The 26418-nt window shown below is 33.9% G+C and overlaps 1 protein-coding gene across 1 annotated transcript; it reads left to right on the top strand.

Moving 5' to 3' along the window:
- The first annotated feature begins 293 nt into the window (after positions 1-293).
- Positions 294-24695, top strand: LOC132746242 (coadhesin-like). Its single transcript, XM_060735326.1, has 13 exons — positions 294-346; positions 845-930; positions 1219-1389; positions 4317-4487; positions 5128-5203; positions 7796-7893; positions 8975-9133; positions 9511-9684; positions 10750-10920; positions 11556-11735; positions 21182-21355; positions 21978-22151; positions 24608-24695. The coding sequence occupies exons 2-13, from the start codon at positions 861-863 to the stop codon at positions 24634-24636; spliced, it is 1647 nt and encodes a 548-aa protein (XP_060591309.1). The 5' UTR covers positions 294-346; positions 845-860; the 3' UTR covers positions 24637-24695.
- Positions 24696-26418: the final 1723 nt, after the last annotated feature.

Raw genomic sequence — 26418 nt, 5'->3', positions numbered from 1 at the left:
TATCAGAGAACCTGAAAATCTCGACATGATTCCACTGTGATCTCTTTATCTCTCCACATAAATCACAGGGCTAATATACAGGTAAAGTAATATTTCTACTCTATAAATAGTGACATTTCGTGACTTGATATATATTGGCTCAGTACGGGTATCTGTCAGATCAAGTTTTGTACTAGCCTAACGGAATCAATATTCTATCACAAACAAATCGGCAGCTCACACTTTTAGTATAAATGGTACATTGAAATGTCTGTACATCTTGTTCAATTCTAAAATTTCTTTAAGTTAGAACCATTTCCCTCGCGATTGTTCACACGTGGGTGATTGACACAAGACATCTTACTCGGTAAGACTATAGAATAATCTAGGTTTTTTGGTTGGGTTTAACGTCGCTCTAACACATAATATGGCGACATTCCAGCTTTACACTAAGGTGCCCCTCCGTACATTATTTCTGGTATAAAAGGGCACCTGAGTGGTATCACCGGCGTTCCGTAAGCTAACTGGATAGCTTCCTTACATAAAAAGATCCAAGGTCTCTAGCGGGATTCTTATACACAGCAGTAATGGGCAAGTGGTTTTAAGTCAACGACCGTAACCACTCGGCCACTAAGGCCATCTGTGGCTTTAATAATCATATAAGTATTAATATTAATTCTTAATCCTGCAATTATTTGTCTAACAGACAATACATTAAACGACAAATGTATGAAATACAAAACATTGTCTCGGCGTATTTTACAGATACATTACTGAAGAGATGATCTTTCATATGCCTTAACTTGATATATTTTAATAGACATTTTTATCATTATTCATCATTTTCTATTGTTGTACGTTTCAGTAAGACCCATCCAATTATGTTTGGGCAAAAAGTTTTAGGATTGCTCGTGGTATATTGTATGTGGACATGTGCTAACAGTCAAGATGGTATGATTATTTTGCCGTTTTGTTTCTATTATAGGTTTAAGCTTACCTGTCTGTGGTTACTTTAGTCATACAATTTATTTAATAGATAATAAAACGTTCATCTCTGTCAAGATTCTTCTACAAACTATTTTAGTACTTTATGTTAAACATTTAGATTATAACAATATTAACTGACGTGATGCTCAAGTTTACAATGTTACAGAAGTCTGTCCTAAAGATCTTCAGAGAAGAACGTTTTAAGTTTCACTATGTATATATTTATTACAAATTCAATGTATATATTTACAGTAGACGGCAGCTGGGGTTCGTGGATGGAATGGACAACATGTTCTGTCTCGTGCGGCCATGGATACCATGTTCGATCACGAATCTGTGATGCTCCAGAACCTTCGGGAAATGGAACTAATTGTACAGGCATAGACTATGACACAAAACCATGTGAAATGTCGCACTGTCCAGGTAATATACGTTTATTCTATTATACACATTTAAAAGACAGCAAAACCGCCTCCGTGGTCGAGGGGTTAGAGTCGATGACTTCTAATCCAGTCACCTCTCTGGCGTGGGTTCGATCCCCGGGAGATGCTTTGGTAGTTTAGCGCGGAGGAAGGTAGTCTAGTACTGGTGTAACTCTCCAGGAACGATGGTTAGGAAACTACCCGCCTATATGACTGAAATACTGTTGGAAAAAGGCGTAAAATGAAACAAACAAACAAACAAATAAAAGACAGCAGTTATGTTATTTTTTTTCTACTTGTTACATACTAATTTTTAAACATAATAACATTTTGTCTTTGACCTGGATCAAAGATAAACAATCTGACTTGCGAAAGACACGTCTGGTTTCGTTTCATATACATTTTATAAAAGCAGTGAAAGCGATAGAAACAAAGAAAGCAATGGGAACACTGGAAGCATGTGCAGTCTGGATGCAAGAGAAGACTGGAACCACGACAAACACTGGAATAAAGGGGAACACTAAAAGCAAGAAAAGACTGGCAGCACGGGAAACTCAGGAATAAAAGTGAAAAACTGAAAGCAAGGAGAACACTAAAAGCAAGAGAAGACTGACATCAAGGGAGACACTGAAATAAAAGGGAAAAACTGGAAGCAAAGAGAACACTAAAAGCAAGAAAAGACTGACAGCAAGGGAGACATTGAAATAAAAGGGAAAAACTGGAAGCAAAGAGAACACTTAAAGCAAGAAAAGACTGACAGCAAGGGTGACACTGAAATAAAAGGGAAAAACTGGAAGCAAGGAGAACACTTAAAGCAAGAAAAGACTGACATCAAGGGAAACACTGAAATATAAAGGAAAAACTGGAAGCAAGGAGAACACTAAAAGCAAGAAAAGACTGACAGCAATGGAAACTCTGAAATAAAAGGGAAAAACTGGAAGCAAGGAGAACACTAAAAGCAAGAAAAGACTGACAGCAAGGGAAACACTGAAATAAAAGGGAAAAACTGGAAGCAAGGAATCCACTAAAAGCAAGAGAAGACTGGCAGCAAGGGAAACACTGGAATAAAAGGGAAAAACTGGAAGCAAGGAGAACACTAAAAGCAAGAGACGACTGGCAGCAAGGGAAACACTGGAAAAAAAGGGAAAAACTGGAAGCAAGGAGAACACTAAAAGCAAGAGAAGACTGGCAGCAAGGGAAACACTAGAATAAAAGGGAAAATCTGGAAGCAAGGAGAACACTAAAAGCAAGAGAAGACTGGCAGCAAGAGAAACACTGGCAGCAAGGGAAACAGTAAAAGCAATGGTTGCAAGCGCTTGAAGCAATATATGCACAGACAGCAAGATAATTACTGTAAGTAAATTTAAGTAAAGGAATAGGATAACCACTGGAAGTAAGGGAGCAGTGCAAGTAGGTAAATGTAAAACAAGCAGTAAAAGTAAGTTAGTACTTTTAAGAAGTAAAGTAAGCATTGGAAGAAATGAACAGTGAAAGTAGTGCAAACATTGGATAACGGAATAACACTAGGGATCTGTTGAAAAATAGTCAATTTCAATCGCAACTTGCACACATATGTGATAGCCAAAGTGTTCCTTTACCATTTATTTTATTTCGTTTACTTGAAATAACACAATTCATGGCCTTTGACTGCAAATAACTGAACTAACATTATAACTAATAATAATACAAACATGGCAAAGAAGTGAATAAAAGAGATGACTATATGAACTTTCAGCATTATTATTAGATTAAGTGATTATTTCTTTTATCACTACACCATTAGCGTCTGATGTATTGTACTAATAAAGCTAGAACAGTAATTTCTATACGTGTGTAAGTAACTACATTTATAATATAATGGAACTTGTCACCTATTTCTTGTTGGCTTCAGATTGAGCAAGTCCTATTTTTTTCTTTCAATATAAAAAATGACCTTTCTCAACAGGAAGGTCAGAATTGGGACATTTTAATTTAGCTTAAAATTATTGTTATTAAAATTCAAAATGCTATGTGTTACCCAAAACCTTGAGCAACCAATAGTAGTATAGGCGACGGACCGTCGTGTATACTAATACCAATATTAATTAATGCAGATTCCACTGACAATGTAAAATTATACCTTTTTTCATGAATATTATACATAGCACAACAGAGCACATATTTTATTTTTTTACCACTAAGAAATTGACCCCAAAATTTTAAAATTCTACAAATATTATCATTTTCAATCATCCATCACATAAGGAGTCGATATTTTGTGTTTAATTATACCACGGCGGAGGAACTGTTACACGAAGTATAGAGTTCTTATGATAATTTGTCAAGAGTTTTTATAATAACTGTTACGGAGTTCCTGGAAAAAGTTACTGATTTCGTCGGAAATTTTTTCTATAAACCGAAAAGTCCCCACATGCTGTGTTGATGTGACTTAAAAATTCCACATACCTGAATGTAACATGGGACTCCGTATTATCGGCGTATACAATGTTTGTATTGAATTTCATTGATGAATTTAATAATTAATATTTTATGTGAAGCAGAAGAAATTCTACTAATCTTTACATTTTTTTATTGAATGAGGTCAAAGATTTTTAACTTCAGCGTGTGCATGGCTGCAGACGACGAAATACTGAGAGTGCATCGGTAATAGAGTTCCGCATATAATACAGACTTACAGTATATTTATATATCTATTCTGAATTTTTTCAAAATTTATACGCTTGTCTTGTTTTGGACAATGTTTAACATTGTAACAAGAATCTACACAGGCATCACCAGTATAAACTTGTCGTTATTTATAGCATACACGACTATATTGTATTATAATTACATTTATAATTATATATGTAATTAAATATTTACAAGTACAAGCACAATAAGCAATGTTAAAGGTATTGAAAATCATAAAAAAAAATTCACTTGTTTTAGTTGACGGTGAATGGGGAGATTGGAATAAGTGGACCACATGTTCTGCGAAATGCGGATATGGTGTATCATTTAGAACTAGGGCTTGCAACAACCCAGCACCAGCGTATAACGGTTCAGATTGTACAGGTTCCAGTCAGGGATTTACTAAATGTATATTAAAGGAATGTCCAGGTAAGCTGATACGGGTCTGAATGTTTTACATTTATGCAACATATATACATAGTAGTTTTATTAAACAATAGTACACATCATTGAGGGTCTCTTGGCATTATACTCACCGATCTGCCAGTCCGCAAACATTCAATTGACGGAAACCGAATATTTGGATTGACTTTGAGGTCAATATAATGCCTTGAGGTCCGATTTCTATATTATATATACCGCAGAGATATAAGATTATAACGGTAAAAAAGGAAAAATTGTACTGTATAAAAACAACATTTCTTGTGAAATGTACTGAAAACATTTGTCAGTAAGCTGGTACAATGCGTGTTTATTCGCAGTTTTTTTATATACCCCGATAAAACATAATTGTGCACTGTCAGGTGGACACTACTTTTTGTTGAACCACTGACGTCGTTTTGTATAATATATCATTTTAAAGCCACCAAATAAAAAGGAAATAATGTATTATATACCTAGTAAAATAAGGTTTTATGTTGCATCCGTCTGTTTTCTGCCACGCAGCCCATGCTATATACATGTATGTATGATCCTACAATAGTGTATACTAATTATATCTATATGTCTATATGACATGCATTTGATTTGAAATAAGACTTAGTGAAATAATTCTATTTGTTTTATTTAGTTCCTGGAGGCTGGACCAACTGGTCTGAGTTTGGAGAATGTAACAATACTTGTGGCTATAAACGCTACAAAGAGAGGTAATTATTATAACATATATTCAGTTGCAAAAGAAAGTGTGCACTTAGTCACTTGGAGGAATGAAAAGTAAAATAGCAAAATTGTGATTTCTGAACGCTTTTTAACACCCCAGTTACACAGAGCCATCGGTGATTGATCGGTAGTTTTTTTAGCCAAATTATAGAATGAACCGATGACAATGTATTTAACACCGATATCACCTATTGGTCACCTGTTTTCCACTTATCAACTGCTATTGGGGAAAGATAAGTTTAATCGGTGAAAAATTACCGATTGGGATTTTTAAACATGTTTAAAATTCTCGATCGGTGAAAATATTTTACAAATATCCGACAGCAACCTATATCACGAGATATGCAAGCTCTTAATCACCGATATCGCCGATCGGACAAAGATAACCAAATATGAATCACCGGCCATATCTGACGGAAAGTGTTTTACCACTGATGACTAGCTATCAAACACCGATTAATCAGCGTTACGCCCGATTTAGCTCCGATTTACAAACGATAAAAACTGATAGTATTTCAGCATTTAATCATCGACTCAACCCCGTTTGAGTTGGCTTTCTGTCACCGATGGCCGTTTACACAGAAAACCAGAAATAAAATCACGCATGACAACCGATCATAACAGCGAGTTAATTTAAATGACCGATTGGGGACTGACCGTCTGTGTAACTGGCCCCTTAGCTGGTTATGTGACCATTAATCTGTATGTGTGGCATTTATCTCATCCATAGATCAACGAAAGTGTTCAGGGTGCATGGGACCTGACGTACCGTCATATGGACTTCTGTTTGAATGTTATCCCATACAATTATTGACGGATCGAAAGTAAAAAAAAAAAAACAAAAAAAAAAACAAAAAAAACAAACAAACAAAAAAAAAGAACGCATTTATAAAAAGCAACAATTATTATACCAATCATGTTAATATTTTGCTTAGATAAGTATACAAATTTTGACTGTAAACAAGTACACACTTTCTTTTGCAACTTATTATAGATATGGAATGGGGAACACGTTCTTCTTATATTTCTTATATTAACACATGTTGGTGTTACACTTTTTTATGTACCGAGGCATCACGGAATTGTATTATTAAAAAAAACTCCATTTATGTCGAAAAGCCTAAAAAACATATAATGTGAATGTTTACGTAGATCAGCTGGGGACAATTAAGGACATATATGCAAAAGATGGTAAAGAAATATACTCAGAAATGAACTGAAAATTTTATATTTTTCATCCATTTTTAGCAAAATTTGAGTGAAAAGTTTTTCAATTTTGGGTCATTATTTCACAGTTAGAATAATCTGGACAAACGGAGAAAGCGAATTTTGCACATAAGTTATTTGTCAAGACCTACATCGAAGGAAACATTAATCCGGGAAAAAATTATTCATAAAAAAAACATAAGTGGAGTTTAAAATTTTTATCAATTCGATAAAATCATATATAACTAAGTATCTACATTTAGAAGCAAACCATGGCTAGCCTAGAAATCACGTAATTTAAGCGTTATACTAGTGGTTAAGTTATCTGCCTGTTAACCCAATGATCAGGTCAAGCACCGGTTGTATCACGACAATGATCAGGTCAAGCACCGGTTGTATCACGACAATGATCAGGTCAAGCACCGATTGTATCACGACAATGATCAGGCCAAGCATCGGTTGTATCACGACAATGATCAGGTCAAGCACCGGTTGTATCACGACAATGATCAGGTCAAGCACCGGTTGTATCACGACAATGATCAGGTCAAGCACCGGTTGTATCACGACAATGATCAGGCCAAGCACCGGTTGTATCACGAAAATGATCAGACCAAGCACCGGTTGTATCACGACAATGATCAGGTCGAGCACCGGTTGTATCACGACAATGATCAGGTCAAGCACCGGTTGTATCACGACAATGATCAGGTCAAGCACCGGTTGTATCACGACAATGATCAGGTCAAGCACCGGTTGTATCACGACAATGATCAGGTCAAGCACCGGTTGTATTACGGCAATGATCAGATCAAGCACCGGTTGTATCACGACAATGATCAGATCAAGCATCGGTTGTATCACGACAATGATCAGGTCAAGCACCGGTTGTATCACGACAATGATCAGACCAGGCACCGGTTGTATCACGACAATGATCAGGTCAAGCACCGGTTGTATCACGACAATGATCAGGTCAAGCACCGGTTGTATCACGACAATGATCAGGCCAAGCACGGGTTGTATCACGACAATGATCAGACCAAGCACCGGTTGTATCACGACAATGATCAGGTCAAGCACCGGTTGTATCACGACAATGATCAGGTCAAGCACTGGTTGTATCACGACAATGATCCGGTTGAACATCAGTTGTATCACGACAATGTCTCCTCATATCACATCAGTACAGGTTAGGTCCATGAGGCAGACTCATAAGTGATTAGTATAAGACACAAGGACTTCTTTCACATTTGAGCTTAAATAAGTATGTAAAATACCGATATACTTTGTAATCCTTTAGGGCAATTTTTTTTAAAATGATACAAAGATGTCGCAGTTAGATGTAATCTCTATATTGCATATATTTTAAGGACACGAAACTGTTCGAACCCTTTCCCGATGTTTGGAGGTGCAGATTGTGTGGGAGACATGGACCAATTTGAACTGTGCGAATATGTCGACTGCAAAGGTTTTTTCTCACTCTTATCAGTACAGTATGATTGAATGCGGCAGTCTTATGTGATATTACATGTTACTGATCATATTTTATGCTTCAAACTGGTTCTTTGCATGCACTATTGTTTAGTTCTCATTTAAGTTAAGGAATCTTAGCTTGAAACAAAATTAATTATTTTTGAATAAATAGGCGGGTAGACTATCAATCTTAATATACATTCCCTTCCTTACTTAAGTGACCTCGGTTCTTTAGAAACAAAAAACCACATCGAAATTGATCAATTTGTACTAAAAACCTATCTCTCAGGATAACACATTTGACCTGCGTCACGACAATACAAGCATAATGGGTTTGCGACCAGCATGGATCCAGACCAGCCTGCGCATCCGCGCAGTCTGATCAGGATCCATGCTGTTTGCTACCAAAACCCTATAACAAGTAGAGAAACTGATGCGAACAGCATCTTTCGATAAATTCAAACGTAGCCCCAGCTTTGCCGTGTGAAAAATGCGCTGCGCTTTGAAGATGAGAACCAGTCGGCTTTGACGTAATAAGTTGGTTCCCATATTTCAAAGAGCAGCGCATTTTGCACACGGCAAAGCTGGAGCCACGTTTGAATTTATCGAAAGATTTTGTAAATGGAGTAAAACGGCGATAATCTTGATGTTTATTTCGGCTGTTGCGTTGTTTATATTAACGTTGAAGTTAAAAATTGACCATCATTGTGAAGAATTATATCGTCTGTGTCGATGGACAAAAGGATTATGTGAAAATATTGGAAATGGAATAAAATACATGGTGATGTTGACGGTAGGTGTGCGGATTTTTTCCGGCAAACAATTATATCTTGTGTATAATTATAGACGTTGAAATATGATTTTTTTTTCAAAACGGCTTATATTAAAGTTTTTTATATATATGTATGTTCAGTACATGTGCTGGGATTGACAAATATACATTTTATTTGGATTTTAAAGGCGTTTTAAGCTCCACACCCCAAGTGTCTGTGGTAAAATCGACACTTTGTTAACACGGGTAAGGTTATAATTATGTTTTAAATTGCTTCACCAATAATATTTGTATAATTTATCAGATGGCACGTGGAGTGACTGGGCATCATGGGGAGAATGTAGCGCCACCTGCGGTACATCTGTTCATTTCCGGTTCCGTAACTGTTCATTTTCTGAAGAAAACAATGGCACCTGTAACGGCCGTGAGTACGAGAGTGGACTTTGCTCGTCGTTTTGTCCAGGTAATCAGTAGATATAGTACAAAAATAGATTACATATAGATGTTTTTAAAATATAATAATGCTTAACAGTAGGTAGTGTAGGACAAATCAGTTCTGAACATTATTTATTTAGTATTAATAGTATTTAATTACTTTGGCATACCATAGATACTGCTCTACTCCCTAGATTGTATGATAAGTGAAGACATTATAACTTCATGTATGTGTGTTTACTATTATCTACTTTGCTTATCGCGTTTAATTAAGTTTAAACTTATTTAATTGCTTCATAATATACATGTTAATATCAATACCGATACCAATATTTCATGACTGATATTATATTGTAGTTGAAGATAAGGGAAATAACAAAGTTTATGACTGAAATCATATTGTAGTTGATGGTAACTGGACAGCTTGGGCGAAATGGTCAGCATGCTCAGCAACATGTGAACAAGGTACAAGAACAAGAGATAGAAAGTGCGTTAACCCGGCACCAGCACATGGAGGGAAAGATTGTGAGGGTATAAAGCTAGAGTCAGAAAACTGCACAAATCCAACAAAGTGTCCTAGTAAGACACATTTAAATACTGCATTTCACTGGTTTTTCATGATGAACATTGTTCATTTGATACTGGACTAGTAGTCAATTCTGTAGGAATCAAGGTTTGACTAGCATTATAGTAATATCATCTGCGTGAAGGTTTTCACTAATTTTTCAAAATGATTCAATCACTACTTTTGTTTTATTTTTTGTCATATTTACTTTTTATAATACGTATCTCTATTGTCGTAAGATAAATTACTGTAGTTAACTTTTCGACAACTTTTCGACAATTACATTGATGATAATATTCTGTTTAAACTTTCATTATATATCCATTTAACCATTTGGACGATAACAGTTATTATTTTGTCATATAAAGTGCTTTATCATCATTTTAGTTTATTTGTATTTTTTTTGTGTGTAAAGAGAATAGGGAATGTTGGCTTTCAGTTTTTACGAAAACTGAAATAGAATATTGCTTTACTTGCTACCGGATACTCTATGACGCTAGAGCTTGCACCAAGTGTACTGGATTTATTTATCATTGTATATAATACCATTAATTATAATTATGTATATTATACCATTAATTAAAACTATAGAAATAATGTGCTTAGCTTTCTTCCGAAATAAATGTTAAGTTGTTTTCGCTAGTGCTATGTCAATTTGTTACCGCTGGCGCTGTATTAAGTCATCCACGAGTCTCACATTTTTTTTCTCAATTTATACCAAATTCTTTATCGTTGAATCTTAATTTTATAATCATAAGGCTTACATTATAGACTTTTGTTTAACTGATTATATACCTATTTGAATAGTCGTCTTAATTCCCCTCTGAGTCCATGCAAGCGTTCATTGAATACCGCCCTGCCCTTAAATCTTTGTTTTCGTATTATTTAAAAACATTATAACAATCATTTGTCTGTTTTATTTGTCAACTGCTGTGAACCGAGAATTATCTATTAATATATAAGTTCAAACTTTGTGTGATAGACATGTCAGCTTCATGTATTTTGCTGATATTTGAGGAGACCATATTCTTTTTCAAGCAAAGTAGTCAGGCTTGCAAAGAGAATAATTTGATTTATAGTTGATGGGGGATGGACTGATTGGGCGACATGGTCAGACTGTGATGAGACTTGTGGTGGTGGGTACCAGGTTCGAATCCGTCGATGTGCAAACCCCCCTCCGTACTACAACGGCAAACCGTGTTCAGGTTCGGACATCCAAACTCAGGAGTGTAACAAAGACCCATGTCCAGGTAACTTGTACTATAGGTTCATGCTATAAACACTATGACGTCCGTGCGTTTAAATTGTTGTTACTACAGGACTTGACAAGTGAAAATAAATGTTCATGCTAAACTAATCATTTTAAATCTGATATTAACTTTTCACTGATTAGCCTACATCTTGGATAGTTGTACTAGATCAACTTTCTTATCTTAATGTAAAGTTACAACATACTGATACATCATTCTGTACAGATTTACAAATAAAGAATTACCCATTTACAGATTTACAAATAAAGAATTACCCATTTACATATTTACAAATAAAGAATTACCCATTTACAGATTTACAAATAAAGAATTACCCATTTACAGATTTACAAATAAAGAATTACCCATTTACATATTTACAAATAAAGAATTACCCATTTACATATTTACAAATAAAGAATTACCCATTTACAGATTTACAAATAAAGAATTACCCATTTACAGATTTACAAATAAAGAATTACCCATTTACAGATTTACAAATAAAGAATTACCCATTTACAGATTTACAAATAAAGAATTACCCATTTACAGATTTACAAATAAAGAATTACTTTTTCATCAAGTAAAGACAAACCTTTCAAACAATTACTATAGTTGTTTTTTATTTCTAGTAAACGGAAATTGGACAGCCTGGTTCCCATGGAGTTCATGTTCCGTGTCTTGTGGAACTGGTACTCAAAGTAGGTTACGAACTTGCTCAAACCCCAAACCTGATTTTGGTGGAGACTACTGCCAGGGTGACTTTGAAGAAACAGCTAAATGCACAACCATCGACGACCCTTCTTGCCCGGGTAAGTGTCCGAACATTTGAATAACCTACTTTAATACTCGTATAAAATATTTTACTTCTCAAAGGACTTTCAACGCTAAGATACATATATCACAATATCGCAATAAAGCAACAAAAGCTAGAGAAGAGATGTGTTTACAAATAGTCAAGTCAAGTCAAGTCAAATATTTTATTGGCAAAAACAAATACATGTTCATCGCCAAATTACCGTGGCGGTTATAACATATTTACATAACATAAGAAAAGTATGGTAAGCAGTTAACATAACTACTACAAAATATCAAAATGTCAGTATGAGTCACAGAAGAAAATAAAGAATATATTAATATGGAAACAAATACCTACATTCATAAAATCAACTGTTTGAGCTTCTCTTACACATAGCACAATAGATAAACTTAGCTAAATTAACAATTATTTTCTTTTGCGAAGATTGCATAATTGATATAAATTTATTAATGGTTGGCCAATGACAATAATACCGAGGAAAACATTGACCTCTCAATTCACTATAGAATGGACAAACTAATAAGAAATGATATTCGTTTTCTATTTGATTCATGTTACATTTAGTACATATACGTAAATTCCTATCAATATTTCTATATCTTCCTTCTTCTATTAACAATTTATGGGATGAACATCTAAACCTTGATAATGCTTTACGATGATTAATGTTATTTACAACATCTAAGTACTTTTCTTGAATAAAGTTAAATTTAAATAAATTGTAACTACATAATTTAGGAAAACTACTAAGCTCAGAACACCATTGTTGTAATTGCTGATCATAAATTCTTTGTATAATATTATTTAATTGGATGCTTGTAACATTAACATTGTTCCATAAACATTATTTTAAAAAATAGAGTATCAGGGGCTTTCAAAATTCTATACCAAAATTTAACTATTCGAATTTTGCGATATACTGTCAAAGGAAATCTGCCAAATTCACCAAGTACTGTCGAAGTTGATGTTTGCGGACGAACGCCTAAAACTTGTTTCAAGAATTTTAAGTGAACTTTAGCAATATCCGGCGAGTTATGAAAGCCCCACACCTCTGATCCATATGTCAAAATTGGTAAAATCATAGTATCGAAAAGTCTAACCTTTTCAGATACATTCAAGGAAATATAATCAAATAAAGAATTCAACGAAAACAATGCTTTTAATGCTTGGTTGGATAAAGACTTTTGAGCTTGATAAAAATTCCCATTAGATGACAAGGTAACACCAAGATATGTAAATGATTTAACAACTTTAAGACGTTCATTATTATAATAGACCTCTAAATCATCATTTCGATTACCGGTTTTGAAGGTCATAGCAACAGTTTTATGTACATTAACAACAATTCCCCAATTGTTACAATAATTATACAATTTGTTTAGAAGATGTTGTAGTCCTTCTTTAGAATAAGAAAATAAAACTGTGTCATCAGCAAATAATAAAAGAAATATTTGTATGTCGTCTATTGTGAAAGAGCCAACAGTATCATTAAGCAAGTCGCTGTGCATATCATTCACGAAAAATATGAATAAGAGAGGTGAGAGTGGCTCCCCTTGTTTTAAACCCATATAACTATCGAAATAATCAGACAATCTTCCATTTGCTCTTACACATGACTTTACACAGGCATACATACTACGTAACATTTTTACAATTTTCAATGATACTCCAATTTCAATCAATTTATACCAAATCCCATTTCTATACAAAAGATCAAAACATTTTTTAAAGTCTATAAATGCAGCATACATTTTTTTCTTTTCATGTTTTGTTATCCTATCTATAATAGAACTCAATACAAATATACAGTCAGTAGTGCTCTTATTGTTTCTAAAACCAAATTGAAAATCGTTTAACACGTGATTCCTTTCAGCCCATTTACGTAAACGAAAATCTAGAATAATTGAAAATAGTTTTGAAAATACACTGGTCAGAGTGATGCCTCTATAATTGTTCACATCATTATTATCCCCTTTTTTGGGCACAGGAACTATGATTCCCTTGCACCAAGATTCCGGGTATTCACCTGTATCAAAAATGTGATTAAATAATTTACAAAGTACAGGAGCTAAAATATTTTTACAATGTATAAAAATTTCGGGTATAAGTAAATCTACCCCCGCACTCTTACCGCTTTTTAAAGAAGAAATTGCCCTAACAACGTCCTCATTTGTAAATTTAACATCAAGCTCTTCAATATTGGTAGAATCCATATCAATATTATTTATTCTTTCCTCAACAAAGTCGTTTTTGAAAAGATCTTCATTAGAATATAAATTTTTGAAGTGTTCATAAAATTCATCTGATGATATTTCATTCTTACTACATTTTTTTCGGAGCCTTTTGATTTCTTTCCAAAATTTCTGAGGTTGTTTTGAAGCTAAGGAAGCCATTTTCTTTTTTTGGTTTAGATTATATTTAGTGCGTGCTCTTCTTTTTGCTGTTCGATATATGCGCCTTTTAGTAATAAGTATTTCAAAATTTTGGTTAGTTTTATGCTTAATGTAATTTTTATTTTCATGTTTAAAGTACAAATAGTACACATATATATGAACATCATATATTTCACAAGTATAATATCAAAACGATATCAACGAATGCCATGATCTTTATAGTCCATTTTAACAAAAAATGAAGGTAACCAGTCTTAATAACATGCAATAATAAATGATAGTTTAAAGTGTAGAATGCTATAACTCTGATGCCTGCAGTTTACAAATATTTTGTTTGAATTTGAATTTTTGAAAAAGAATTATCCGAAAATGCCTGCATGTAAACATTATGCTGGTATATGCTGGCAAATTGCGCATACATGCAATCATTGCTGAATGGTTTAAAACGGAGTTAAAATACCAGCATAACAAATTTTTTTCTGGAACATTTAATTTTGTATGTATCGTTATCATGCTTGTTAAATAACAGAACATTTTATGTTACATGTAGTTTTTTTCTCTAATAGATCTACTGGAGTATGGAAACAACTTAATTTTAACATTTATAAATTTTATCAAAAATATTTCACTAGATATATAGGCCGAGTGGTTAAGGTCGTTGACTTCAAACCACTTGCCCCTCACCTCTGTGGGTTCGAATCCCGACAGGGACGTTTTATTCTTTCATGTGAGGAAGCTACCCAGCTAGCTTACGGAACGTCGGTGGTTCTACTCAGGTGCCTGTTCGTGCCTGAAATAATGCACGGAAGGGCACCTGAGGTCTTCCTCCACCAGTAAAGCTGGAACGTCGCGATATGACCTATACTGTGTCGATGTAACGTTAAACCCAAAACAAACAAACTAGATATATACCCTTTAAGATACAAATCCCAAAAATACAAAATGTACCTAGCTAAATGTGTTATTTCTGCCAATCAATGGAAATCAAGCTATATGTTGGTGATTAGATTTGCACAGCAATATTCGGAAGATTTTTATACCCCGGTCACATACAAATGTATTCACGGAATACGCCCACGGAAGGGCCACGGATTAATTCCGGCATCGTCCGTAGCTACCCGTACTGGTCAGTAGCTCTCCGTATTGTAACCGTAATCAATCGTAGTAGTCCTTGTATATCCGTAGCGATCCTGGACAATTTTTGAACATGCACAAAAATTTGCTACGGAAAAATCAACCGTAGCGTATCCCTGCTAGTCCGTATTTAACCGTACTGATACGTACTGGTCCGTACGAAAACCGTACTAGTTCGTACTGATTCGTAGTCCAAAAACTTGTCATAGACTGGTTTAATTTTGGGAAAATGTTCATCCTAACGGCATTTTTAAGTATAAGCAGGTAGTTGGGCTTACATACCTATTTTGAGTACGCTGAATTCATTTTTTGCTCTACCAAGGCTGTATTTTTAGTCCTTGACCTTTAAAAATCATTTCAAAATGGCCGCCATTGAATTTTTTAATTTTACTTTAATTCTCCCATGGGCGAGATATATACACATTTTGTGGCTTTGTTAATTTTAGACTACTGAAGTGTGTACGAGAAGAATAGATGCAAAAACAATAGAATTTATTGCGGCAGCCATCTTGGATTTCAAAATGGCGGACAATTTCCTATATTTTATACACTGTATTATAATTAAAGTAAACAAGCACAAGAAGGCATTTTACTAGGCGTGTTTTCTTTTATTATTACTAATTAAGACTTCCAAGCGAAGACGTTGAAAAACATCCATTAAAACTACAAACTTAATGGTGCAAAAAGGTCACAATTTATACCCTAATACAACGTAAATGAGAGTCATATTTGCGTTCACTTTTGTCATTTAGATGTTTTTTATACTTCTAAGAATACAATGCATGTTCTTTAAATTAGTGCGATGTTTTTTTAAACCTGAGGGGGACCTGCTCAAATATCTGTCCGTCTGTCTATCTGTCCCAGCGTCCTCTTGTGTCAGTTATGGGTATTTGCGATCACAATTTGTCTTTTAGATTAATTCCGTATACCCCCGACCTATAGGATGAATCATTGATTATGGGGGGCAAAAGGCTGCTTTTGGAGTAAGAAACAAACATGAAGATAACAGACATCTTCACAAATCTCACAGTAATAGCTTGTCCCTGTCAGTCCGTTTTTAATCCCGTCCATATCTGTCATTTTTGGATAGATTTTGAAATAAATTGCATTAATGTGTGGCACATTGATACAATGTCATAAGAAAGACCCAGGTGTGAATCTCAACTCCTCAAGTTAGACTTGAAGGTGCTTGAATAAAGATGTGCATTTTAGTATTCTGTCATTTAGAGATTAATTTTGAAATAGTAAAGCATAAATATACGGCCTATAACGGATTGGGAAATGATATACTTTATATTATTACTTAATCTTCAAACAGGGATACCATGAAAATTGTTTGTTTATTGCTTATGTCAATGTCAATTGCGCAAGAACATGTACTGGGACGTGTAATGCTTGAGAGCCAATTCAACAGTCCAAAGATCAGGGTCATGTCTATCAAGAAAGGCAATTTTGTAAAAGTTCATAAGTGGGGAACCCGGTCAACAATTTTTCATGCACGACCTGATATTTAAAAAAAGTCTTAGTATTTCCAAAAGTAATATAGGAATCGCCATCCAGGCTAGCATTCGAAAAATATTTTTTTTCATGAAATAGACTACTTTCCTGAATAATAGAGTTAAAGTTTCTTCTTGTAAGAGAAATATTCCATATGGTGTTTATCCCATAGAAGCCTCTACATACTAGTGCCGAGCTTCGTGCATGAGGATAGTATTTCATTTGCTTATATGTAACCCGACAAGAACATGGTGGTTGAGGCCCCTGTGTTAGGACTTTTTTCGTCTATTTTGTTATCATGTCATATTAAATTATCTGTTTTGATTGGCCTAGAGCAGGCGGAGTTCGGGTAAAATTATTTGAATCTTGTTAATTGTATATGCCGCCGTCCTGGAACGACAATAACTTTGCGCAAATGTGTAATTTGAAAAGGTCGTGTCATGCACAAGCAGCAAGCAGGGTTATGTCTACAGTTAAACTTCTATATCATAAATCATGATATAAACGTAACAAGATGTTTGTGTCCGATCTATTACTTTCTCATTAATTGATGCCTTTTGAAATAGTTCATAAATAATAAAAAATGCATAAATATATGGCACATTGGGACAATGACTCACATGTAAAACCCAGCTGATGATGTAAATCAAAGACCAAAATCATACTTTCCCTTCGAACAAAATATTTACTTAAAATCTCTAAAAAGTCTGGTTAACGATTTTGTCATTCATGGATGAATTAAAAATCATTTTTGGGTAAATATGGCGCCTCTTTATAAGACGACATGTAGCGGACAAATGTTCCAAGGTCACACTTGTATTTCAAAAGTCATGATATCAGAGTGCATTTGTGGCCATGTCCAGTCCATATACGTGTTATTCAGCGGGAGCCTAGAATAAATACGTGGTACTTTGAAACAATTTGCCTTGAGTGAGAAAAGAATTATCGCATAAAGTAAGATTTCAGACATTAAATGTCATATTTCATTTCATATAAATATTTTGAAGGTCATGTCCGGTCATATGGATGAATATTGGCGTATCTAGGCATAAATTTGTGGCACATTAGGACTACTTGTAATGCTTAAACATTTAATAGGTTGATAGCTAGATAGGTCAATTTAGAACATTGATAGTTGTGTCTATATAATCCTTGTCATTTATTCATGGATGCTTTTTCAAATAATAAGAAATACTGATGATATAAATAAATGCTTCTTAATGTTTCTAATGTTTGTAAAACTTGTAAGACTACAGTGACCATGCCTTCAATGTAAAAAATGGAAAAGACGATAAACAAAGAAAGGCGGCATTCAATAAACGCAGCCCCAACACGACCCAGCAACAAAGGTAATGGATCCTTAACTGAGCCGAGCTTCGGAGACATTTCAAGTGGCATGCCCTTGTTTATCTTTGTTTTACATAATTGTCAGGGTATCCAAAAATAGTTGGTACAAATTTTAGTGACTAAAACTACACTAAGAAATACCATAGTAATTTTATGGGGTGATAGTTGAAAAAATATGAGATAAAATGATATCAAAAATATGTTATATCATAATGGAATAAGATACTCATCAATTTCTTGAAAGATAGCCAAGAACAAAATAAGTATGAAGATTTGAAAATATCTTAGTCACTTGAATGATTTTAAAACATGAGATTGAATAAGGTGCAGCGTCCTTGGCAAAGTTACATTATTATAATGTAGACGTTGATATTAACTAAGACAATGAATAAATACCAATGAATTAAGACAAAACGCAAAAAAACTCGTATTTTCAGTTAAGTAAATAAAATTTAAAGACATAGGCTTCGACGGCATATAATGTTTTACTTTATATTATTCATTAACCGTAAGACAGTGCAAGCTCGTAGACTGTTTATGGTTCATGTTTGCGAGACTTTTTTTCAAGGTGAAAGATACTAAAGATTAAAATGACTTTACCATTTATTTGAGTTTATTTCAATTAATAAATAGATGATCTGTTTTAAACATGTCTATGCATGTTTAAAGTTTGATTGATAAATACTTACCCTTTATAAAGTAGCTATATCAATACAACAATAAAAAGTATCGTATAAACACATCTGCGGATGTTTCTAAATTCCAAATCTCACAATTTCCCCCTTTGATATATGAATTTTGCGTAGGCCGGTGCTAGGGTGCTTGGACAGTACTTTGCAATTTCCAGTAACATCCATGTACAGGCTCAATCAAATCGAATTTAAAACGTTTTCAATTTTGCCATTTTGATCAATGTTTTGGGATTCTGTTGTTGTTGTTGTTTTCTATTTGAAATCGGGTCGTACAAAAGATATTGTTGCAAAGACATGCGGGCTCAAAGACATAGTCGCTGAAGACAGGCAATTTTAAAAATATTTACATACTGACCTTTCCTCTTGGCATTCAAATTATAAAATGATCTAGTGTCCATAAAGGTTTACACAAATGATATTCTATTAAAATAAAGATTACTTAAACATCTAATGGTAAATTAAAATGTGCAGGTTTTATGTAAGACATTTTGGATCTCAGATACCTGATATAGATTAATGGTCCAAAAAGAATGACTTGTGATAGTTTGAAGTAATGATATAAATTAAAGTGTGCAGTATACCTACACAGTGTGTACAATTCGACATGACATGTTGCTCATATCATTATTCGATTTTTGATACTCATTCCTACAGAAAGATCCATTTGTTTAAAAGCACTTTACTTATATTTATTAAAAAGGTGTCCATTTTGAAATCAAAGAAAGCAGTCAATGTGTAAAGCATGTATAATTATCAGTCAATTATTCCTTAAAGTAATTAAAACTTTATTCCATATAGATTAACGGAAATACGATACGATATGTAGATCTACCAAAAAAAAAAATTTTTTAAGTAGATGGTAAAGGACAATGGCGGTCATTTTGATTTGACCTTTTGAAGGTCAAGGACTTCAAGTACAGCCGTGGTAGAACAAAAAATGGATTCAGCGTACCCGAATTACGTAAAAACGATTGACTACCTGCTTGTACTAAAAAATGCCGTTAGGCTCTTAACGGAGGGTCTTTTCTGAAAATGAAGCCCGTCTATCAAGGATTTCCAAGGTGTGGTACGGAGAACTACTTATTTGTACGGTTACCCTACGTATAAGCTACGGTTTTAATACGGATTAATACGGTATTGTCACGGAAAGGCACGATCGTAATACGTTGTACTATGGAGAGGCAAGGATTAGCACGATCTTATACGGTTTATTGCGTTGCAACACGAAACTGTACGGAATGGTACGGTCCACCACTGTTTAGTACGGATGAATTAAGTATCATGTACTTTTCCAAGGGTATAAATACTACCTTCTTGTTAAAATCAGACATATTTGCGGGAACATTCAATAAATTCAATAAATGATAATTGCAATTTACTGGCTGCAACTTTATATTGAAATGGCTCAGAATGCATAGAAGTAAATTTATATTAATATCGTACTACAATTCATAAGTAATAGAATAACATTTAATGTTACATATTTTACAAACATTGGATCGTGAAATTGGAGTAAATATGTATATAAAACGAAGTGTCTCATAAGCCTCGGACGCTGGCCCTTGAGTGATAATAAGATGAATTAACAAGCTTTTTACATATTTTTAAAACATAAACATCACGATAATTAATGTAATTGTAAGGTTAACAACAAATCTAAAAATTAAAAGAGAAGCAGTATTGATCAACATTTTTCATTAATGATTACTAGTCCATATCTAATCAGGTAAGAGAAGACAGATGAGATGGTGGATTAGAGATGAACTTTTACGAAGACTGCTTCATGTTAAGTATGAGGCTCTCATGGCCGAACTTGTTGAGGATCAAGAGTCCTTCAAGAAATTCACTTTAATCGGACCTGATGTGTCTCGGGGGTCGGACGCGATTAGGCCGAATCCTCTCCGCCAAAATCATTGAACTCTGCAATTCGTTTTCTAGGTGTTCTTTTCTTGTGAGGCATTTTGAAAATGAGCAAGCAACAGGTTGTGGACGGATGAATTAGGTCCGTATAGATCCGTGGCAATTCGTTCTTCTCCGTATCAATTCGTTCTTCTCCGTATCAGACCTTACTTATTCGTACTTACCCGTGCTTATTCCGTAGTGTATCCGTATTGCGTCCGTCCTGATTCGTGTCGCACCGTATCAAACCGTGTCGGTCCGTAACAATCCGTGTCTCTCCGGGGGCTTTTGGTGGTAAATCCGTCGGACTCCGTACTCATACCGTTGTGTGTCCGTACTGGAACCGTAGCGGATTACGAAATTTCACATTTCCGTAGTAATCCATTAACGATTAGACCGTAGCTCTTCCGTGGCATTATACGTGAATATGTGACTGGGGCATAAACAGTGATATAACCTAAATGATTTAACTACAGCTGATGGCGGATGGACGGGTTGGAGCAACTGGACAAGTTGTCAAGTTACATGCGGCAATGGAACACTAACACGGACAAGGAGTTGTACGAATCCTGCCCCACGAGGAACCGGCAAGCCGTGTGTAGGTGCGAGCATAGACAACAAGACATGCAATACTACTCATTCATGTCCAGGTACAACAATCAGACATTCAGATTATGAGTATAAATGTTATGCTATATTGTTAATGAAACAATTACATTTTCCAGACATACACCATCTGTATCATGACATTAACTTTCAGATCGAGAAACAAGAATAATTGACGAAAATTACTATCTGTCACGTGACATTGCTTGTTTTCTATGTTATATAACATTACGTATTTCTTAATATTCGTACTCCTTTTGCACTGTGTAGCTTAGCGTCTATTTTATAACAGAAGTTAAATTGGGACTTGTGATAAAGAATTCTGAACTTAATTGTTATTTCATGTATTTCATATAAACTTAGGAAGCATCTAGGACTATTTAAGAAATAATATATCCCAAACAGTGATTTTATTGCTCAATAACTGGGATGCGCATCATTATATCACTCGGGCTATGGCCTTGAGCCTTCATCGATGAGGTGGCAAGTGGCTAGAAAAAAACAGTCTTCACCACTCGGCCACTGACGCATCCAACTTATTTAAGAATATAATTTCTTAAAGTAGATGCGCTCAAGCCTTTCTGTTTTACAGTGAAATTTAATTAAAGTAAATACAATGTAGTATATCGATAGAAAAAGTTCACTTTGACAATCTTCATGTTATAGTGGATGGGAATTGGTCATCGTGGAGAGAATGGTTTAGTTGCACTAAGACATGTGGTGTTGGGAGTCAAACAAGACTTCGAACCTGCTCGAACCCAAAACCTGAGCATGGAGGGAAGTACTGTCTAGGAGATCCACAAGATTACAAGAATTGCACAGCCGCTTCTGCCTGTCCAGGTGATTTTGTAAATTGTGTTAATTGATTGATTGCATTTCCAAATCAACAATGTTCAAAATACTGATCTGTTCAAATGGTAAGCAGGTTTACCGTGGGCGAATGTTGCTGCCTGCATCCCCACATAAGTCGCGATGTGTACAAATATTACTCAGTTTTCTAGTCTAAGATACATGTTTTTGAAATATAATTGACATTACACCTTGCTAAATATAAAATATAACAAGGGATTTTTTATAATTATCATATATTGCATAGAAACATTGAAATTAAATTATAGCATATTGATATTGATGATTTTTTTAAAGAACAACAACTACTATTGAAGGTGTCCTTTTTACTTGTTTTACTTTTGATAAAAGTTAAAGAACTGTCCTCTTTCCTGTACTTAAATTAGATTTTATAGTGACAAAACTATCCCTTACATTTTATCATATCTAGCCATCCTTAAAATTTTACTTTAGTATGGTAGGAACTATCCTTTTCATTTTTTTCGGACAAAAATGGTTAGAACTGTCCTTGACATTTCATTTGAGGATGACCAATGAGATTCACCGATTTCGGTTTGTAATTTAAAAATGACCAATGAGAAATCTAATTTTATTCAGTTCTTCCCAAATCGATAACTGACGGAGAGAAGGACTCCGTCTGAAATACACATACACAAACGTTCTTTATTCAAGACAACTGACAAAAACATTGTTTATGTCGCCATAGCACGTATAAGGACCGAAACAACAGCACCACATTAACCCGACAAACTAATAGTTCATGTCGTCAGTACCAAACACATAGTTATATAACGATCACAGTAACTCAACAAAACCATTGTTTATGTTGTCAATACCATATAGAATGTTTATATGTATGTAGAACGATCACAGCACATATATCAACTAAACACAATAATCGTTGCGGTGCCAACACCGTAGAGGGAATCAGAATATTTCAACTTTCGTGCCTTCACACAAATCAGGTGATGATGGTCTTATCACATGATTTTGTCAAGATGGCGGATACGCCAAAGAAATCGTATAACCTAATTATTGTCTTGTGTGTAATAAACAGGGACATTATAACTTGAGCTTTGGTGTAAAGTCTTTCGATATGATTGAAAATACAAACAATATTTTTGTTAAAGTGACATTCCCATCCAAGGGTATATAGTGAGTGAACGGATGATGGTCAAAATAAGTTTTCATTTTGCCATAATTCCTTTTAATTTAATAATTAAGTTCGCATGAACAATGAATAACTCACAGATCCAACCAAATTTTCTGCAAATTTCAATAAGAATTTACCTATTAACGCTCAGTTTATAAAAAGAGTGGGGCAGTGGCAGTCCTAAACATTTTCCAATATCAACTGTTGGTCAAACACCAATTTGACAGTCAATCTTTTCAAATATAAAGTCAATTCAGCTCATCTTCACCATGAAAATATGAGCATAATGTCAAAAAGAAGTGTAGAATCGAAATTATTAATTACTTGAATGATTCCTCTTTTGAAAGCGGCTATTGTTTTGGAAATAAACGGTGCGATATTAAAAATTATTTCATAATATTCATGTTACCGATTTTTTTTCGGACGACGTCCGTCTGTTATCAGTTTGACTTCCTGTAAAACTAACAGGGAAGGACTGAATATTTGAAAAATTGTTCATTCGTCATTTAAAAAAAAAACAACCCGAACTCGGTGAATCTCATTGGTCTGGTCATTCTAGATGGGTAGTTATTACTATTCTAAAATAATATGTTAAGGATATCTCGAAAATAAAATGTAAGGGATAGTTTTTGCCACTATAGAATATAGAATGTATAATGTAAAGGATAATGTTTAGGAATGAGAATAGGTTTTTAATTGTTAATTTGTAAACGATTACAAAACGTTATAAAGTCAAACATAAAACAATAAAGAGACATATAAAATAGGAGTTGTTCTACTTTGAAAAACCATCAATATCAATAAGTTATGATTTAATTTCAATGTTCATAAAACAGGGTATTTTCTTAGCTACAAGAAATAATTTTATGTCATTGTTATGCAAGCATTGCTAACATTAATTTTTTGTACTGAAAAGTTCTTTTGCATTTATTTAGTTTACTTTTTTTTAAAGATACTTCTTGTTTTTTGAGTTCACATCTAACTCCTTACGGTCTTGAATCATTATCAAAAACCGTGTTTTACTTTTTAAAATAAATATCAAAATTGAAAAAAAAATCATATCGTCAAAAAATCTTGATGAAAATGTTTTGATGGCAGAGAATCTAATCCTGTAAAGGGAGATCACTGAGTGGGAGATTGTCAATCGTTATGTTGATTAAATCACAGCAACAGCAGAATGGTACATCAGTTTGACATAGTTACATTATAATTACCACATATACATGGATTTTTGTTAACATGTTTTGTTTCTTTGACTCTTCAAAATAGTTTATTTTATTGTTTTATTTCACAGATGGTGGTGACACAGCATTCGTTGGATAAATTGTAATAAATCATTACCAGATATACTTGGATACTTTATAAAACTTATTTAAACTAAAGTGTTTCCGTTTTATATAATCATGTTCTTATGATAACCAAACTGAAAATATGTTGTTGAAAACGACTTGTCCTTCCAAATACTGCCAAAATATTCGTACAGGATTTAGTTCGCAGCAACACAGTAAATGTTTTATGGGGATTTTCCAGTCTTACTGGTGGAGGAAACCCTCGGGGTGCGCCTTCGTGCAATAAATAGCACTAAGTAGAACCACCGATAAAAGCAGTCAAAAACTGTAGATGTATCTTCTGTTGTTTTTTTTTTTCTTGTTCTTTTGTATTTAATTTTTCACCCCCTTTACTTTCCCTTTTTCTTTTTGTTTAAATATTAGGTTACACTAATACGAGTATCGTATTGCCGATGGTACCCGAAATGTATGTGTGCTGTTTTGTGTGTGCTGTTTTGTGTGTGCGTTATGTTCGAAATATGTATAGTTATAAAACCCGTTGGTATCTATGAATTGGAAATGTGGGTGTATGGGTGCGGATGTGTGTGCGGGCGTGTGTTTGGGTGTGAAAAAAACAACTCTTTGTGACCATGCTTTTATAACTGGACAGAAGTTTATTATATGTTATGTACACTGTACTATTGCATGATCACTGAGAAAAAAATAAATTATAAAAAAAAAACACAGTAAATGTTTTATGGGGATTTTCCAGTCTTACTGGTGGAGGAAACCCTCGGGGTGCGCCTTCGTGCAATAAATAGCACTAAGTAGAACCACCGATACTTGTTAAAAATGGGCGTACAATTAAACACATCTTATTATTTTTTCTGGAGAAGACTTTACGTAAAAGATTATAGATAATAGATTAAAACATGACAGGGTATGAGGCCATTCCTCTTTATATTCCGTTCCTGTATTAGAAGAATGATGTTTGTACGTGGTTGTTATTGACGGCAAAATGAAATTTGATTAAGGTATTAGATGTATAAATGACACTTTTTCAAAAGGCGTTTAAAACTTTATATTATTAAGTTTTACTATATTCCAGACATAAATACAAGAAATTACAAAAGTTAAAAAAAAAATATTTATATGTTTGAAAAATATTGACAAAAAAGTTCAACATTTGTATCGGTTTTAAACAACAACAACAATTATGTTTTCACTATCTGTAGAAAAATGTCTTTTATTTAATATTTTTCTTACTTGAAAAGTGATTTTATTGAACTATAGTTTTTAAATAACTTCAAATAAATCTTGTAAAATGTAAATGAAAAAAAAATGTTTGTACCTGTCATTTTACATCAAATATGAGAATAAGAAGAAGAAGAAGAAGAATGATTTTATTTTCAACTTGTACACAACATATGGTACATCGTTGTACAATATACATTTACAAAATATATGGCATATGGTCACTATGATTGACAATGTTAACATTCTGTATCAGCAATCAATAATGTTTATTAAAGATTAAATAAGTATGTGTATGTTCTTAAGACATTACCTTCGAAAATATGTACTTAAATATTCATCTTAGAAAAAGAAAAATCAAATTTGAAAATTAACTTAAGTAAAGTGAACAAATACTTTCTATCAATTGAACAATCATACAAGTTAGAATAAAATTAACACCTGTTCTAGAAATATTTTTTTTTAAACTGATTACATCAAATATTATTTTTGGCAGTAAAGAAAAACAATTTATAAAAAGTACTATTGGAGAACGAACGGAATATCATATATAGTCGTTGATAATATGGACATGTCCTCAGCA

Source organism: Ruditapes philippinarum, unplaced genomic scaffold, assembly GCF_026571515.1.
Source record: "Ruditapes philippinarum isolate M1 unplaced genomic scaffold, ASM2657151v2 ctg4923_1_1_1_1, whole genome shotgun sequence".
Taxonomy (NCBI): Eukaryota; Metazoa; Mollusca; class Bivalvia; order Venerida; family Veneridae; genus Ruditapes; species Ruditapes philippinarum.
Note: the sequence above shows the minus strand (reverse complement) of the source record. Positions and strands in the feature narration are given on the sequence as shown.

Coding starts and splice junctions, on each gene's coding strand:
- LOC132746242 (XM_060735326.1), top strand. CDS start 861: ATGTTTGGGCAAAAAGTTTTAGGATTGCTCGTGGTATATTGTATGTGG. Junction 931..1,218: donor ATGTGCTAACAGTCAAGATG/GTATGATTATTT, acceptor ATATATTTACAG/TAGACGGCAGCTGGGGTTCG. Junction 11,736..21,181: donor CGACGACCCTTCTTGCCCGG/GTAAGTGTCCGA, acceptor ATTTAACTACAG/CTGATGGCGGATGGACGGGT.